Source organism: Lonchura striata, chromosome 1A (assembly GCF_050655825.1).
Source record: "Lonchura striata isolate lonStrDom1 chromosome 1A, ASM5065582v1, whole genome shotgun sequence".
Lineage (NCBI taxonomy): Eukaryota > Metazoa > Chordata > Aves > Passeriformes > Estrildidae > Lonchura > Lonchura striata.
The window spans coordinates 33,221,358-33,238,784 of NC_140741.1; the positions used below are offsets into that span (position 1 = coordinate 33,221,358).

At 37.6% G+C, this 17,427-nt stretch overlaps 1 protein-coding gene across 14 annotated transcripts; it reads right to left on the reverse strand.

Annotated features, from left to right (window-relative positions):
- Nucleotides 1–654: 654 nt before the first annotated feature.
- HDAC10 (histone deacetylase 10) lies at nt 655–17,089 on the reverse strand. Of its 14 annotated transcripts, XM_085569123.1 has the most exons (22): nt 16,577–16,850; nt 16,356–16,500; nt 16,146–16,212; nt 15,188–15,322; nt 14,789–14,885; nt 14,025–14,122; nt 13,845–13,949; nt 13,594–13,662; nt 12,850–12,976; nt 12,289–12,354; nt 11,874–11,933; nt 11,413–11,502; nt 10,079–10,185; nt 8,401–8,468; nt 7,654–7,924; nt 6,926–7,016; nt 5,510–5,595; nt 4,976–5,029; nt 4,260–4,344; nt 3,652–3,837; nt 1,744–1,903; nt 655–1,045 (listed from the first exon to the last, which is right to left on the reverse strand). In XM_085569123.1, exons 2-22 carry the CDS (start codon nt 16,372–16,374, stop codon nt 1,020–1,022), a joined length of 2,067 nt encoding a protein of 688 aa, XP_085425249.1. In that variant the 5' UTR covers nt 16,375–16,500; nt 16,577–16,850; the 3' UTR covers nt 655–1,019. The 14 variants fall into 14 exon arrangements, with proteins under 14 accessions (XP_085425249.1, XP_085425256.1, XP_085425260.1 ...); XM_085569130.1 differs by lacking the exon at nt 16,356–16,500 and having other exon boundaries at nt 16,150–16,212; nt 16,849–17,089; XM_085569134.1 differs by lacking the exon at nt 16,356–16,500 and having other exon boundaries at nt 14,785–14,885; nt 16,150–16,212; nt 16,849–17,089.
- Between the last annotated feature and the right edge of the window lie 338 nt (nt 17,090–17,427).

Below are 17,427 nucleotides of genomic sequence, written 5' to 3' on the forward strand. Positions count from 1 at the left end.
TTCCTGCGCTACTCCTAAATGCTGTCGCGCTCGGCTGACAAATACACAGCAGCGTAGTGCCAGAAAGCAGTGAACCACGCGGGGCCCGAGCGGCGGGAGGCAGCTGCAGCCTTGGAACGGTCTTTTCAAAAAATTTAACAGTACGCCATTTCCCCTCTTAATGAATGTTTCAATAAAGACTTAGAAAAATACATATCAAAATGCAAAATTAATGTGATTCACACGCTACACAGTCCCTTGAATAAAGGCAGGGAAAGAAGAGTTATTACTCAGAAAATGCTTTTTCATTGAAAATGCTGAGTTTAAAAAAAAAAAAAGGGAGGGGGAGGAGGAGGTGTTTAAGGCAGACAGGAGAATGGCAAAACATCCTTTAGCTAACTAATTTCCCGTTAGGAAAAATGCTGAAGCTGAAGGTTGGCTATTGGCCCGTTTCCAATTTAAATACCTTTTTGGACTTCAAAGGTCAGTTCAAAAAAAAAACCTCTAAACTGAAACAGAATATCTTAATGCTCTTCAGCTCTTGGTGAAAAATCTTTCACATAGCTTTTCTTTTGAAAAAGATTTTAATTTCAAATTAATTGTTTGCCCTCCAGCAATATCTGAAAACCAAAACAAATGTGAAGGGAAGCACTGTGAACAATTAAAAAAGACAACTGCAAAAACAGATTTAATTATTCCATGATATAAAGTTGAACCCAGTAGGAACACCAGTATAAACATCATTTGAAGTGTCTGAAATCAAAAGGTCAAATTATTGAAATCACAGTAACAAAAAAGTACTCATGAAAGTGATCCCTAAATCATACCTGGAATACTACAAAACAAGGCATATAATGACTATTGCCTTGGAATGCTTGTTTAATTTTGAGAAATTACATGATGTATCTTTAGGCCGCTATTAAGTCTCTGGAGATGTGGAGTTCTTATTTGTTATACTGAGAATTTATGCTTCAAGAGGGCAGAGTGAAGTCCTCATATTTTCCTTTTCTTCTTTTTTGTAAAATGATTCTGAAGTGAAATCAATTTCTGGAAATCTCATCCTTCACTGAAAAGAACAGCAGTAAGAAAACCAGTTATTACCACAATTCCTGACCCCACAAGAATATTTTCTTGGAACCAGACCCCTGGTATTGGGCATTTCTTCTGAAAGGAGAGAATGACATTTTCTTTTGATGCTCACCTTTATAATTGCTTTTTTTGTTGTTGAAAACCAGAAGTCATTCAACAAAGAAATATTTCTAGACAAGTATGCTTGAAAACATACATACCTGCCTGTCCTGATTCCTCTACAAATGCAGTGCCTGATCTTCAGCTCTTTAACTGTACTTGCACTATGACTAATCATTATGGAGTTATGCGTGGACAAGTTAAACATTTAAAAATATCACCTGGTTTTGCACTGTATTCAGAAACCACATTAGCAATCAGAGCTAATCAGGGCACATCTTGTTACCCATTCTTTAAGCACATATTTTGGTTTCATTTCATTCCAAAATTTTGGAGTAACAGTATTCTAAGTCCCAAGGGTACAGTTGCTATGCTATGGAATTTGGTGCTTTCCAGCTCAAGTGGCAGAATTAGAAGCATTCAGAGTTTCAGCAGTTTCACATTAGATCAGCCTGGTCCCAATGACTTTAAATGTCCCACTGACTTACAGGACCCAGCTGTATTTATATCATCTTTCCAGAAACTTAGAGTAACTTACTTAACTTACAGAGTTAAAGATAAAATCAGACAACTTACCTGAACACTGAAGCATTTTCCATTCCTGCTGAAATTGGTCCCTCAATGTTTTTATTTTATTTACCTTTTCTTGGGTAGGAGGTACATAAATTCCAAAGGGAGGTGTAGAAGCACCCACTAATGCTTTGGCTATACTTTGCATTAAACTTATCTCTGTGTCCTAATTAGGAAGAAAAAATACCCCTGTGAACCAACCTCTCTTTGTTTCAGTGATAAATGAAGTATTTTAAAACAAGCTTTTGTAATTAAATCACTAGCATTAGTAGCAAGAATGAGCAATCTTCCATTTTCAAATAAAAATGTGTCCAAACTGAGTTTCTTTCTGAAAACTGTAAATTAATTTTCATCTGTTGTAAAACTTTTTTTTTTTCAAATGGAAAAAGAATCTCGCTTTTCCCTTTATGACTAAAAAGAAATAATGCTGGGTTAAGGACAGAAAATATTATGAGGCTAAGGGAAGCATGGAGCTTGCTTACTTCATGCATCATTTATTTTCTATGAGTGGAAAATAGTAATATATTTTGCTTATTCAAGAAATTTACTCTTTTTGACTTCTCACAGTCTAAATAATTATCATTTCCTTGCAGAAATTTAATTTGAATTGTTGATGCTATATGAAGATTATATTTGGAAGACTGTAACAGATTTTTTTAAGAAATAAAAATATTTTTTCAAGTCCTCTAAAAAGCCATGTACATGCATTAGAAAATCATGATCCTGTTATGGAGCTACCTGCAGAGTACCAATGTAAAAGTATCAATCACTTTTTTTAACATGTCTGCCTAATATCCTTTTATTGTCAGAGTTTACACTTCAGAAATCAGTAATTCTCTCAATTTCATACTCCTAATTAGCAGTGTGCAAATACATTATTTATGGATACTGCATATCAATGTACAAATTATTTTAGCTTAGCCAATTTATGTATCAGCATTGTAAATTAAAACAAATAACATTGAGAAAAATACAGAATAAATTATGTCAAAATCCACTTAATTGGCAGCTTAATTAATAGCATGGCTTTAATTGGTTACTTGCTGGAGAACAGATTAGAGTAAGCCTACATGAACAATTTTTTGTTGCTTCTCATTGTTGAAGAACTAAAAGGCACAAAAGTAATCAAAAGTTACTGTTTCATAGATCACACAGAGAAACTGTGTTACTCACAACCACAGGCCAGGAGTGGAAATTGAACTCTTTATGTGATTAGACAAATTCATGGAAGCTACACTCACTGACCACTGCTCTGGATACAGCCTCCAACTCCTTAATTTAGGCATTCTTAATGTGGTAGCATATGGAAAAAACCTAAGGAAAGTCCCTACATTTTTTCTTTCCCTGCTCTCTACCTGAAACACAAAGCTGGGGCACTCTGGCCCTCAATTATGTACCATCTCAATTAAGTTCACTTGAAGGATATGTGCCCTTCTGATTGATGTACTGCAGGCTGGAAGTTGTGTGTGACAAAGCACAGCACCCGGGAGAGGAGAGGAAATTTAGTGGTCTGTTATGAACAGAACAGTGTGCTGCTTTCAATCACATCTGATGGAAAGAGGCCAGATATTTAACAGGCAGGAAATGCCTCTTTCCAGGAGACAACTGAGCTGTGGATCCCAGATAAAAATGGAAGTTGTGGCAAACTGACAGAACATCTATGGCTCACAGACATAACCATGGGTTATGCCTTGAGTTCATGCCTCGGCTTCTCCACTGTGCAGGCTGCGACCGCTGCCTACAGCCTGGTGTGCAGCTGTGTCCTGTCTTGTCTTCAGGACAGAAAGAACCTTGGGCAGTTTGTGCTGTGAATTCAGGGGTACCAAAGACAGCCAGTATTTTCTACTGGGAGACCTGAAGCAGTTCATACCAGCGTCTCTGCCAGGCATACCATGGTTTAGCATCACTTCTTACCTCAATCACAGCAAAAATTCGAGACTCAGCTAATCCTCGTAGTAAAGCAACAAGCAGAGAAATCCCACTTATTCCAAGGTTCCTGTTTGGTCCAACAGCTATTACTGTTAGGTTTGGTTGATAACTATATGCTACAGGAAGAATTAATCCAAGTACAGCAAAAAAGAAATCATTTCCTTCAGCATCCTTTAACAACAAAAACAACAAATTAAATATAAAGCTCCAAATTCCCAGATATAAAACAAAACAAAAAGGTGACTCTAATAAAGCTTTTGATTGGCCTAGGAAACAAGATACTGATCTATTTTCTCAGCAATTTTTATATTAAACATGCAGGATTATTCATCTTTTCCTTACTGTCTTTGCAGTGTAAGTCTGCCTTGCTAAAGATGAACTGCAGTAACTATGTTATGTTTCCTCCAACCTATGCATTCTAACACACTCTAAAGCTGTGGGAAGGAGTAGTAACCTGACAAGGGCAAAAATAGGAATAATTTTCAAAGGTCTAAAGTGGAGTAAGGGGTGTAATTCTTAATGTAATTGTATAAATTTCTAAGTATATTTTATTATTTATTTCTCCTACGTTGTTTCTAGAAAGTGAATCTTACCTCTTTCCAGTTTAGAGAAATATAGTGTTTGCAGCTGGTCTTTCTAGACTGTTCTTTCTCACAGATGTTTATGACAAGTATTTTTCTGTAAACAAAAACCCCACTTGAGTATTTAACCAATTATTTCTCGATGGGATAAAAATGGGATATTTTCTTCCGTCATTCTTTAAATACTAATTCATAATACAGAAACAAATAACTATTTGTATTACTACATTTCAAAATGTAAACAACTAAAACTGAAATCCTTTTTATGGTATTTTTAAAAAGATTATTAAAGACTATTGGCAAATTACTTTGAAGAAAAAGGGGAAGTGGAAAAAAATAATATACATATAAAATTATATATAAGTATGAAGACTTTCAATAAGGAACTCTGCATCAGCAATATGTGCCTCCTGCAGTTACAGGGGAGATAGGTCTCCTATTTAATTAACAATTGCCTTATTTATTTCATTGTATTTTCAATAACAATCTAAATTTCGATCAATACAGAAGGATTATACTTCAAACCTACCACCAAATGCATGAAATAGCATTTAGAGACAATAATTTTTCTTTGAAGATATATTTGGGGATGTTTTGTATTATGTCTCAAGCTAAACTTCATAAATGTCAACCCATGACTGACTCCTTAGTGCAGATTTCATCACACATATAGATGTGTGATATAAAGCCCTTGGGACTGTACCCCCTAATGTAAAGGGAGGCCTCACCCATCTTCTGTGTTTGGTATCATCTGCATGTCTCCAACAAATACACAAAGCACTCTGCAGGAAACAAAAATTTATATATATTGACAAGTAATTTTTTTTTGTTAGTGCAATTTATATAAAAGTTTGTGTGCAGATTAGAAGCATTAAAAAGAATGTATATTGAATTTGGTCCATTAAAAGTAGAAATAAAACACATTTAGGGCAGCTCAAGGGAACCCCATTTCTTCCATCAAATACTGGGGAGGAAAAAAAATCTCAAGAAATTGTCCCTAGGCCAAAGCAAATTGAAATCTGACAAAGAAGGTGTAGGCTAGCATAGCCATCATCCTTACATATTTTTTGCCTTTGGAAAGGCAAAAGGTTGTTGCTGGTGTACACATTGTTACCTGGATTACATGCTGAAAATGCTATGTGTGTGGGCATGCTATTTATTTTAAAATCAACGTTTCACAGGCAATTTGCCATAATTGCCACACTTAGTATTTGATTTTAACATGTTGTCAAAGGGCTCTAAATGCAAATATACAAATTCACCTTTGAAATCCAAAACGAACAGAATGTCTTAGTGCAACAGCAGCAGAAAGAGCAGCTGAGGGTGATGCTGCAAATCCATTACACACCTACAAAATAAATTTTTCATTCAGAAGGAATGCTGCGAAAGATCACAATTTTTAAAGTGTAACAGCTGTATTAATTATTTTCTACAGAAAGGCCATATTTGATTATTATTCCATAAACTGCACTACTATTTCAAAAGTATGGTGCTGTACCAGAAGGCAACTGTCAAAATAACTTTTCCAGGGGAAGGCCATGTTCACTGGGTCTCTATATAGTCTGCAGAAAAATACACTCATTGAAAAGCAGGTTGTTTCTGAATATTCTGATTTTTCCTTTAACCTAGGCAAACTATTATTTTCTGGAAAATACAATTGCCACATTACTCAGTCAACCCTTGAGTATTCTTTTGTGGTGTGTGCTTTGAACTCTACATAAAAGCTAAGCAAAAAGATATCTTTCCCTCTCATTCCTCCTCTCTGTCAGCACAAAAAGTTAACTTACATCTGCAATTCATTGTAAGTTCTACTTCTTTTTACCAGTAACCATTTCTTAAAATCTATTTACAGGCTCTCCTGGAGCTGTCTGCAGTTTATGTCAGAAATTTGTCCCGGGGATCTTCACATGTGACTTCTAAGATCAAGATGGCTTAGAAGAAAGAGGCTATTGTGGTACTTACTCTTCCCTATAGGCCTGGTACCTTAATGAGAGCTTTTCACTCAAAGGAAGAGTGACTTATTATGATGCAATATTTTAAACTTGTTTTCAGTTCTTCTTCTATGCTTATCCAAGTTTTTACACATAAATATGAAGATGCACCCTCTAAGCCTCCCCTCTCTTCATTCCTGACCCTGCAAGAATCAAAACACTGAACTAGAATTACTCTGATCAGAATTGGAGCATACAGCAGAGCTGTTGACAATGCCACTAAAGAGTACGAGTGTGCACACACTTGTAAGTCAAAATTTACTGTATGAACTTTGCACATTGAGACAGGAAAAATATTGACATTTTTTCAGATTTCTTGCTGTTGCTTACTAGTGTTTGATACAGCAACTTCTGCATCCCTCAACTGGAAGACTTAATGCCTGTCTCCCCCGTGAGTCTGAGAGCAATGAGTAGGCTCTTGGGGACTCATTCTGTGACTACCTACAGAAAGTCTGGATAATGAGTTGCCCAAAGATGATTAGAAAGATGGATTTGGGTTAACAACTATACTTAAATAGTAGTTTTCCCATTTTGCATGCTCACTCATAGCTAAACACATTATAGCTGAGATTAGTGGACTTGGGAGATAAATAATAACTAATATTTGGGTAACAAAATAGTAGAAGCAAAATATCAGAGGACTCCCACTCCACCCCTACCCCCAAGACAAAGGCAGTATATTATTACCTCCTTCTTAAGTATTTTATCTAGGATCACAAACATACTGCCAAGAGAGAGCAAAGTTTTGTCCTCTTTCACAAGGTCTGCATAAAAGCCACTGTAAAAGAAATTACATGAAGAAAAACTAGGTAAGAGGCAATACTGTCTTCAAAGAGGACACTGATAAAGTGTTTTGCAGCTAGTATCAATGACACCTATACATTTTGTATAGGTGCTAGACATTGATTCTCAGAAACATGCTCTAGCAGGAAGATGACAACACTGGTGCCTGACAGTCTTCATCTCCCTAAACCTGTCTCCATTCTGCACTGTAAAGAAAACAAAAATGTCTGATGATATTCAGGAAACAGAGTCCTGTCAAAATTAGATGAAGACAAGACAAAACATTGCATTTCTCACATCAGAGCAGTTTGGTATTTTTTCCAGCTAAAAGTGAGTACAGAGCTTTAAGACAGCTTCCTAGCAAAATCTCTTTCTAAATTAATACATTCACATTAGCTGTCCTATCGCTATTGAAATAGTTATAGAGAAAAAGTATTCTGATTATTTCTTTAAAGGATTTCAGGCTATAAGTGCTATACAACACAAATGTCTTTATTTATAAAGGAAGAAATTCTGGCTGTAAGTGGGTAGACTTAGGCCAAAAAGATGACCATGGCAGACATAGAGCTAAATGACAGTCTGTATACAGAGACCTCTCATACTCTGTGGAAAATAAAATAAATAGGACCAACCTGACAAGAGCTTTTATTTCTGTTTTGTCCATTTCCTTCACCAGCTGAACATGTTGAGGAAAAAAATGTTCTGAACCTTCAGAGCCAGTTGTTGCTGTTTTGATGGGAGGCACTGGAAATAGAATGTTTTTCATGTGCAATTCCAAAAACCTTTCTACTTTGGCAGTGTTGTTGTTTTTAGTTATCCGAGATTCATCTTCTGTGGAGGGATTTGAATTAGCCTTCTTTAGTAAGTGTGATTTAGTGCTCAAATTTTGTAAAAATGATGTGTCTAGAGAAAAAGAAAGAGGTGTTTCACAGGTATTAGTTTCTAAGCAATGTATTAATATTTGGATATATTTATTCACAGAATAGAATACATCAGTATTCACAGTATGCATATTTACTTCCATGCACTAGCTACAATGTTTCCTACACAGATGTTTTCTCAGTGCTACTACATTTGTTTTAATCTAGTGAAAGGCCATGTATTGTAATAAGGCTTATGCCTGTATTTTTGACACAGAAAACAGCATCCTCAAAGATACCAAAGTGCTACTTTTTGACATGATGTTTGCCAGCTTCATAAAGTTCTTTTCAGACCAGCTGAAGACAAGACCTCAAATGAAGCCTCATACTGCTTCATCAGTCACTTAATGAATAATTGCTTGTTCAATTAGTTTAGTCCACTGGTATTAATTTTAATAACTTTCAACTTCTGTATAAATCCATTTATCAATAGTATTTGCTTGAATGAAGAGAAACTACCTTCATAAGCCAACCATTTCCAGTAGGATTTATGTGCTGCTCTCACATTTTGAATAGATTCAACAGCACTAAAAAATAAACCAGATTAACAGTATTAGCAATAATGAAAATCATATGAGGAATCATAACTTACCTCAACAAAAAAACAAAACCAAAAAATCAACTGAAAATGAACAAACTCTGATCTCTTCCAAGAATGCAAAACAGAACAACAGTCAATGGGCACACTGCTTGAAAAGATTAAGAGAGTCATAAAACAAAAGTGAAGAACATATACAGCATGTACACACATTTACACAGTGAGTGAAATCCCAACCCTGCTGTTGGAGGAAGCACACCTGTATGAGTTCAGGAAAAAATTCTCCTGTCTGTCAATGTTTTATCAAGAGATTTGATCTACACAATGTAAAGATTTAATTAGATTGACTCAAAAGCAAGACAATCTGTTCAGGAACTAAGTATATCACATACCCTGCTATTCTTTGTGTTGAAGTCTCCTTTTTATTATCACTGGTATTTGCAGCACTATGACCAAACGGTCCCATTGCATTAGCTGTCATACAAACATAATTCAGGTTGTGTTAAATCCAGAAGAATTTCCATCTATGTGCAGATTACTAGTAAAGTGTTCAAGAACTGGACTGATATGCTGGCTAAGTACGTAATCAACTATCTATGACAAAGGATGATAGCAATCTGAGATATCACAGCTGATACAGAATAAAAAGAGGACACAGAGAGCTTATGGGATTTACTAGGAGCAAAGGAACCAGTTTTGCTCCATCAGTTTACTAAACTCAGCCCACAATCTATGTATATACACACTGCTTCCCTGACTGATTCAAGCTCTGAGCTTTAACTTAATACAGCCAACTAGGAGGTGCTGCCACCAAAGTGCATGAGAAGCATTTCTGCTAGAAAAAGCACAAGACAACTACTGAGCTGGGAGAAAGATGGAGGACAGAACATGGAGATGTGGACGAGACAGCGCAGACAGGTAGAGAGAAAGACACTCTTTAGATGTGGGACTGATTCAGGCCCAAGGTTCAGAATGCTTTCTTAGGTCAGATTCCACCACTGTACAGTCTTAGTGTCTCTGAAAATAAGTTAGACTTGAAATTTAATTTTCTTGGTACAGCTCTACATAGCAACTGCTTTTTCAGCCCAGGCCTCGATGCTCTGAATTCCAGAAATACAAGTATTCATCAAGACTGGCTTGCACAGCATCAACTCTCACTGATGACAGAAAGGTTTGCCCCAGCTATTGTTGTACCACAGTGACTGAAGTGGCTCTGGGGTCTGAAGCACTAAACCTTGCAGTTGCATACATTCCCAAATACTGGCTGTAGATAACTGGTATTATCCTGATTACAGCAGAATTATCTCAGCCTTGAGTGGGATGGATTTCTATAGGATAACAAAGCCTAAGGATAAAATGGCTTATAGTTTTATGCTATAAGATCTCACAATTTGAAGTAATTTCAAAAACAAAAGTATATAAAAGTGTACCTTGGTGGACTTTTTAAAAATGCAAGTTATCCAAAGTAGAAAATAGTATATTATAAACTACAATATTAAAACCTTACTTCAGCAAAATGTTCAAAACATGAATGTCTTTTAGTCTCATTAAAGTTGTTCAGTCTCATTTTAGTTGTTCTAAAATTCTTCAGATGCTTACCTTAGACAAGGTGCCATCTCTCCAGTTATTTGAGGTACAGGATCTCCAAGCAAAGTTTTTACAGTCATGCACACTGATTCACCCAATGATTTCAAGTGGTATCCACCCTAAAAAGTATTTTGTGTCAACTAAGGCACAAGTACTTTTAATATCTCTCTGAATTACAACAGAGAAAATAAACTATCCTTTTGAAATGTATCTGTATTTATAGAAACAGAAGATGATATCCAAGTATATCTAAGTCAATGATTTTTCAGTATGAAAACATAACTTAGTGGCCAACTGCTGAACTTCACTGGCATGCCATGATTGAACTCACTTTGTCACAGTTCAAGTAACTTCAGAAACCAGTCATTACTCTGCCATAAAAAAATATGCCTTCTCCATTCCCATCTACAACATGCCATCTTTAACAATCCCTGTGAAAGATTCCTGAGAAGGCAAATGCTATCACTAGCCTCTAAAATGGCTTTACAAGAGAAATCTCCCACACTTTTAACATGTGGTTGCCTAATAGTTTGGCAGAATCTGGAGAACAAGATGGATTTAAGACTGGTAGGTGACATGCAGGAAGCCATCTATCACCTATGGAGCAGTCACACCATCTGTGGTAGGAGTGAATGCTTACTTGCACTTCAGCTAATATACAAAAATGTCTATAATAACATGCTAGAAGAAAGGTAATGCAAAACACAAGGTCAAGTGAATCAATTAATACACAATTCACTCTTGAAGACCTTGTTAGCAGCAATATTTCCACACACTTATTTACCTGAAAAGCCACTATTTTTCTAACATGCAGCTGAAATAGGGGGTTGAAGTCTAGATTTCAAAAGGAGAAAACACTTTAAATTGTTAAAAAAATAATAAAAAAGATCTCCTAAGGAGCCTGCATACAATCATTAAATCAAAAAAGAGGAAATTTTCCAAGTGTTCCATTACTAAGTAAGAGTATATTTAGGTTAAAAGTTTTTATAAAATCTCCTGGACTAAGATACACTTGTAAAAACATTGGTATTACAGCCTATTCACTAAATACATTTTAATGGGTTTGGGACTGTCAAGAAAAGTAGACTAATCACTGTTCACAAGAACTGAACAGTTTTGTGGAAGATATGTTTTTTTGAATGATGAGTATATGGCTCCTTTGTTTCAAAACTCTATAGTGTAAGAGCAGTGTCAAATCTTAGTCATTTTAGCATTCCTAGTACTCAAAGAAAGATAAAAATAAGAAATTATTTTGTTAAGCAGTTTCACTTCCTAGCTTCTAGTTTGCCCTAAATGGCTCTAATACAAAGACCTTTCCCCTAGGAGTATATTTCAAAAGTCTTTACCTCTAGGATGACACACAGTTTTCCATTAGCTAACTGCATCAGGAAATGGGTAAGGTGGGCAAAAACCTCAGGAGTGGCATTCATCTGACCCTAAACCAAAGAAAAAATTTTAAGAGATGACACCTTGATTCAAAAACACTGGTAAGAAACTCAATCTGAAGTACCCAAGTCTGAGATGGAATACCAGAACACTTGCCTTTCCTTGTATCAAACAGAATGCTGAACCAACTGCATTTAAGGAATGCGAAAAAAAACAACACAGTAATTACACAATGTGACGGAATAACCTGTCTTTAGATGTCTTGTAATGTTTAATGAACTTGGGTCAGACTAAAAATTCAAGCATGTGTTTTTAGCTTGATCAAAGTGAATTTCACTTAGCAATCACAAGACATTAAAACAGCAAGAATATTTTCCTAATAGATTCATGACTGACAACATAAAGACCACAAGTTACTTACTTCAGGGTCACCAATTCCAGAATCGTATCCAGAGGAGACAATAACCAGTTCAGGATCAAACTGTTATAAAAGAGAGATAGCTGGAACACATCTTTATGTCCTATTTTCAATTTTGTACAGGCTTTCAACTGTACCATGATCAGCTGTTATTTCAATTTGAACATGAACACAAGTAAGGATTCTCCTTGAATACATTATCCTCTTGTACTATTTTTGTATCTGCTGGAGAAGTTGCAGATGATTATGTTGAATATTTAAAAACTAAAATTCCATAAATACTATTCAGTTGATAAGGGCAATGTCATTCCAGCAGAATATTTACTATGCTACTGGCAATTACTGCATTTTTGTAAAATATTCAATGGTACCTGCTTAAGAAACACTTAGGAAGTGCTCTTTGGCAGTAAAAAATTACCTCAAATGCCATCGGAAGCAACACATGGAAAAAAGCAGCAAGATAATCTGAATTTCCCATCTCAACCTGAAAAATATGAGAAACACGGGGCATGTTTTCCAATTGGAATGATAAATTTTCTAAGGTTCTTCAAGACTTTAGGGAAATGTTGCACAGGGAAAGATATGGGAAGTTAAAGATGAGGCAATCTTATGAAGTACGGTAAAAAATCCTCTATTTAAGTAAAGTGCGTAAATATCCACCATTTTTTATCTTAATGAGCTTCAGCTCTCTGTTAAACAAGGATGGATGTAATCACCTCCTGAAACACTTTTTGATTTGATGGCTAGACAAGATATTCAAGTAAAAATGAGTGTGTAAATTCTTCTCTCCCTTTTCTTGTTTAGACATTATCACATTCTGAGCCATATTTTTCCAGCAGACCTTCCCCTGACAGGAAGAATATACACTGTGTAAGACATTTGCCAAGCAAGTGAAGCAGTGCACTTACTCAAAGTGTCACCCAAAGGATGATATACAAAATTATTGCAAGCGCTTTGCTGTATTGTAAATAATATTTACCTTATTCCAAGGCAAATTTACATTAAAACCTTTTCCTTTTCCCAGACCTACAGCATCATAATCGGATTCTCTGAGTGATGGCCAGAACTCCTGATGTTCATAACGATGCCAAGAAAAGTACAAAACACTGGAAAAAAAAAAAAAATCCAATTTGAAAAAAAGATTGTGGAAATTATTTTATATTCTCAACCTGATGACTGCATTGCCCAAAAACAAGAAAATAAAACTATCAAAACTATCCTATCCTTTCTCCTTAGTTCTCTCAAAGGATTTAGACTGAAAACTGGTACTATGTTAAAATTAACACGCTAAAAATGTCTTGTAAGCATGCACTCTACACAGATCGAATACAAGGAATTTTCAGAACAGCAGGCTTGTTTCTAGAACCTACTTATGTTGGTCTTCTAAAAAAAAAAAGTTCATATATTTTATCCAACTATTACTTGAAGACTTTAACTGAGAAATTCACTAACAGAGAATAGATGTACTACCACAGTAGTGGCAAACCAAGGTAATCACATAACTTATTTTGTTTATTACTCGTTAAAGTAGAATAGATTTATATTTTATTTTGATTTAGATATTTCCTTCTATTTTGTAACAAATGAAAACCAGAGAGACTCAAATAGCAAGATGAATGTTTCACAAGACTCTAGTTTTAGAAGTTTAAGAAATCTTATTCTCTAGAAGGGCAAGCAATCTTTAAACAGCTGACATTAAACAAGAAAAAAAAATCCTTCAAACCTTGGATCTTCTTCAAATATATATTGAGTTCCTTGCCCATGGTGCACATCCCAGTCAACAATTAGGATTCTGTACAGATCAGTAAAAGAAAACATTCAGAGGAAGAGCCACAGCATGTTAATCTACAGAAGGTTTAAAAGAAAAATGTTTTTTCTGAACAAAAGGAACATGACACCCAGAAAGCTCTAGACATTAATCTAAACTAGTACAATGTCAAATTGTTTACATACTAGAGTCAACCATGCACTTACCTCTGCAGACCATACTTCAGTTTTGCATATTCTGCTGCAATAGCAACGTTGTTGAACAAACAAAACCCGTTAGCTGTATTTCTCTGGCTGTGGTGACCTGGAGGTCTGAACCAAAATTTTAGAAATTATTCACAGCAGAAGGAATTTTGCTAAGTGAAAACTTCCTCAGTATTTTCTTACCTGACTAACGCCATTCCATTGTGCACTTTCCCTGCCATCACAGCATCCACCAGCTGCAAAGCTGCTCCTACTGCTAGTCTGGCACAGCGGTAAGTGCTCTGAGAAAGAGAAACTCATCAGCTTCAACACGGCATCCATGCCATGCTTTAGCATCCCAACAGCAAACTGGCTTGACAGAATTCTACCCTACTGAAGCTATATGAAAATATCTGAAACAGAATTTTACAACACATGTTCCCATGTGCTTTCCCCTATGACTACCAGTGATCACCATAATCTTTATAAGGATGCTCTCTGTGGAGCAGTTAAAAATGTGAGATGGATGTACTGAGTGGAATAACATGGCATCTTTGAAAATAAGGAATTAAACCCTACAGAAACATAACAGAAAACTTCATCTCAATTTCATGGCACAATATTTAAGAGCAATTGTTACCAAAGTGTGATTTGCAGGTTATTAATGGTCTATAGTGACAAAAATAAGAAGTGACAAATTAAGTGACAAAAATAGAGCTAAAATTTGAGTAGTGCATTATACTGGTGTGATACGATTACAAAATAGATGACAGAACACTTGAGCAATTTAAATTACAGCATTCTACTAAACTAGAAACAGAAAATGACAATATCATAAATAAACATGAGACTACATAAGTAGCAAAAAAAGTATTTTTAATTTTTCCCCTTCTTAGAAAAATGCCACTCTGGTGCAGTAACACAAATAGTTTTAACTCCCAACAGAGGAAGCAGTTTAACTTACACACCGGATGAAAGAAAAAAGCATCATAATTTTTGGAGACCCTTTTCAGCTCCTCTTCATTCATTGTCTGAGTGCTTTTTGCCACTTCCAAGTGCTCTAAACTGCAGGAGAAAGAGATTAACACAACACTTAAGTAAACAACTATAAATATTTTTTAGAAGTTTACTTGTATTCCAGTGTATAAATCAGCATTCATTGCTTAAGACCCCACAGAGTGAGAATGTAGATTTGGTGGAATAGCAGATTCATAATTCAGCACTCAACATTGTGACACATTTTCCATTGAAATTAATGGAAGCCATTGAATTTTTGAACACTCTTTTCAAATAGATCAAAATATAATCTGGAGGTATGAGATCTGCTGTTTCATTGAATTAATCTGAATGAAAGTTAAGTTTCAGACCTGTGAACCAACAGGATCTCCTCCTCGCTTCCTTCTCTGGCAGGCACAGGGACACACCTTTCCACAAGATGGTAACTTCTAAGCTGCTCATAGGAGGAGGAAAGTCTTTCTGGCACTTCAATATCACAAATGGGACTAAAAATAAACAATAATTATATTACTGTAATACTATACCAACACAAGTAACTAATGCACTTCATAAAGCCTAGCTTTAAAAAAAGAGAGATACATGAGAGTAAAAATGGGAAAAAAATCTTTAAGTATTTTCTGTTTCAGAACTGAGTCAGAAATTGATTCTAAAATATGTAAGCAAAAACAAATCATAAAAAAAACCCAAACAAGCAATACAATAGCATCATTTTTTCTTTCTTCTCTCACTGGTAAAAAGTTGCAATGCTTAGCTACAGACATGGGAATGCTGCAATTGAAAGCTGTAGGTTACAATGAAGGTGAACAGAGAAGAAGCAGGTGTGGGAGAAAAGACAACAATGGATTGTTACCCTAGGCATTGTAAAGGAACTCTTCTAAATTATACTAACTTAAGTAATATACAAATTTCTAACTGAATGTAATTTACATGTTTCAGCTGAGTGAGTATATCTACACACTTTTCCAAGGTCAATGATACTTTAATTTTATAAACAATTTAATTAGCTTAAAACACATTATTTAGAGGGCTACTGAGACATCTCATCCTAACAAGTCTTTTTAAGGTCTCCCAGACTGAATGCCGGTAGCTTCTCAAATCCAGTTTCAGATAATCATTACGTTATCTAGACACAATTTGTGAATAAAATATTTTTTTTTCCTCTTAGAGTTAAGACTTTCTTTTTACTTGGAAATTACAGGAAGTACCACCAGATACTTCCTATCACATTTATAAAAAATGCATGTATTTGGTATTGCTCTCACAACTCCTAATAAGAATCCAATAATAAAAACTATAGCAGTGACTTACTCACTCCAAAGTAGTTTGTGAGCGGTCATCTCCTCATCATAAATCAGCGCTGTTCCTGAAGCCATTGCTACAACCAAACAGAACAAGAACACCAAGACACATATTTCACATCAGAACTTAAACCAGTTATTATTACAATAGATTGTCAGAATGTAAGTACAGAGCATCCGTGCTAGCATGATGATTTTGTACTTTACACTTTGTACTTACAGAATTTACAGAAGGACATCAAAGAAGAACATTAAGGACTCAGATTCTGACAAAGCTGCGCCGCCGAAACGGGGAGCAGGCAGGGCTCGCAAGGAGCGGGCAGGGCTCGCAAGGGCCGGGCAGGGCTCGCAAGGGCCGGGCAGGGCTCGCAAGGGCCGGGCAGGGCTCGCAAGGAGCGGGCAGGGCTCGCAAGGAGCGGACAGGGCTCGCAAGGAGCGGACAGGGCTCGCAAGGAGCGGGCAGGGCTCGCAAGGAGCGGGCAGGGCTCGCAAGGGCCGGGCAGGGCTCGCAAGGAGCGGGCAGGGCTCGCAAGGAGCGGGCAGGGCTCGCAAAGAGCGGGCAGGGCTCGCAAGGGCCGGGCAGGGCTCGCAAGGAGCGGGCAGGGCTCGCAAAGAGCGGGCAGGGCTCGCAAGGGCCGGGCAGGGCTCGCAAGGGCCGGGCAGCGGAGGCGCCGAGCCCAGGCCGCCGCCTCCCCCATGGCACACAGCCTTACCTGCGCGGCGAGGCCGAAGCGCCGGGGGGGAGAACCTCAGCTACAAAGCCACGAATAGGAACAACAGCATTTTGTACACCACGCGCACAGCAGGGATCTGTCTGGTTTAGAACTTCATCGGTCTTTCACAAACCCCAGACAGACGCTAAAGAAGCCGACGGGCAGACAGCGGATGCGAGCGCCCCGCGTGCCCCGGGCGCGCTCCACTCCGCCGCTCGGCCCCGCCGCTCGGCCCCGGCCCGGCCCGGCCGGCGCCTTCCGAGGGGAGGGCGGGGCGGCGGCGCGTCCCGGGCCCGGCTGTGGGCGCGCCGAGCGCAGCCCCGCCCCCGGCGCGCCGGCAGCGCCGTTCGAGGCGCGGTTCGGATCGCGGCTTGAGTCGCTTTCGAGTCGCGTTCGAGTCGCGGTTTGAGGCGCGGTGCGAATCGCATTTGAACCGCGGTTTGAGGCACGGTTCGAATCCCGTTTGAGTCACGGTGCACAGCCCCGCGGCCGGGGCAGGCGCGGGCGCAGGGCCGTGCCCGGGAAGTGCAACCGCTGGAAGGGTTTTAGCGTGAACATTTAGCGTGGAACTGACCCAAA

Coding starts and splice junctions, on each gene's coding strand:
- HDAC10 (XM_085569121.1), bottom strand. Junction 5,596..6,925: donor ATAAAATACTTAAGAAGGAG/GTAATAATATAC, acceptor TTTATTTTGTAG/GTGTGTAATGGATTTGCAGC. Junction 3,838..4,259: donor TTTCTCTAAACTGGAAAGAG/GTAAGATTCACT, acceptor TTGTTGTTAAAG/GATGCTGAAGGAAATGATTT.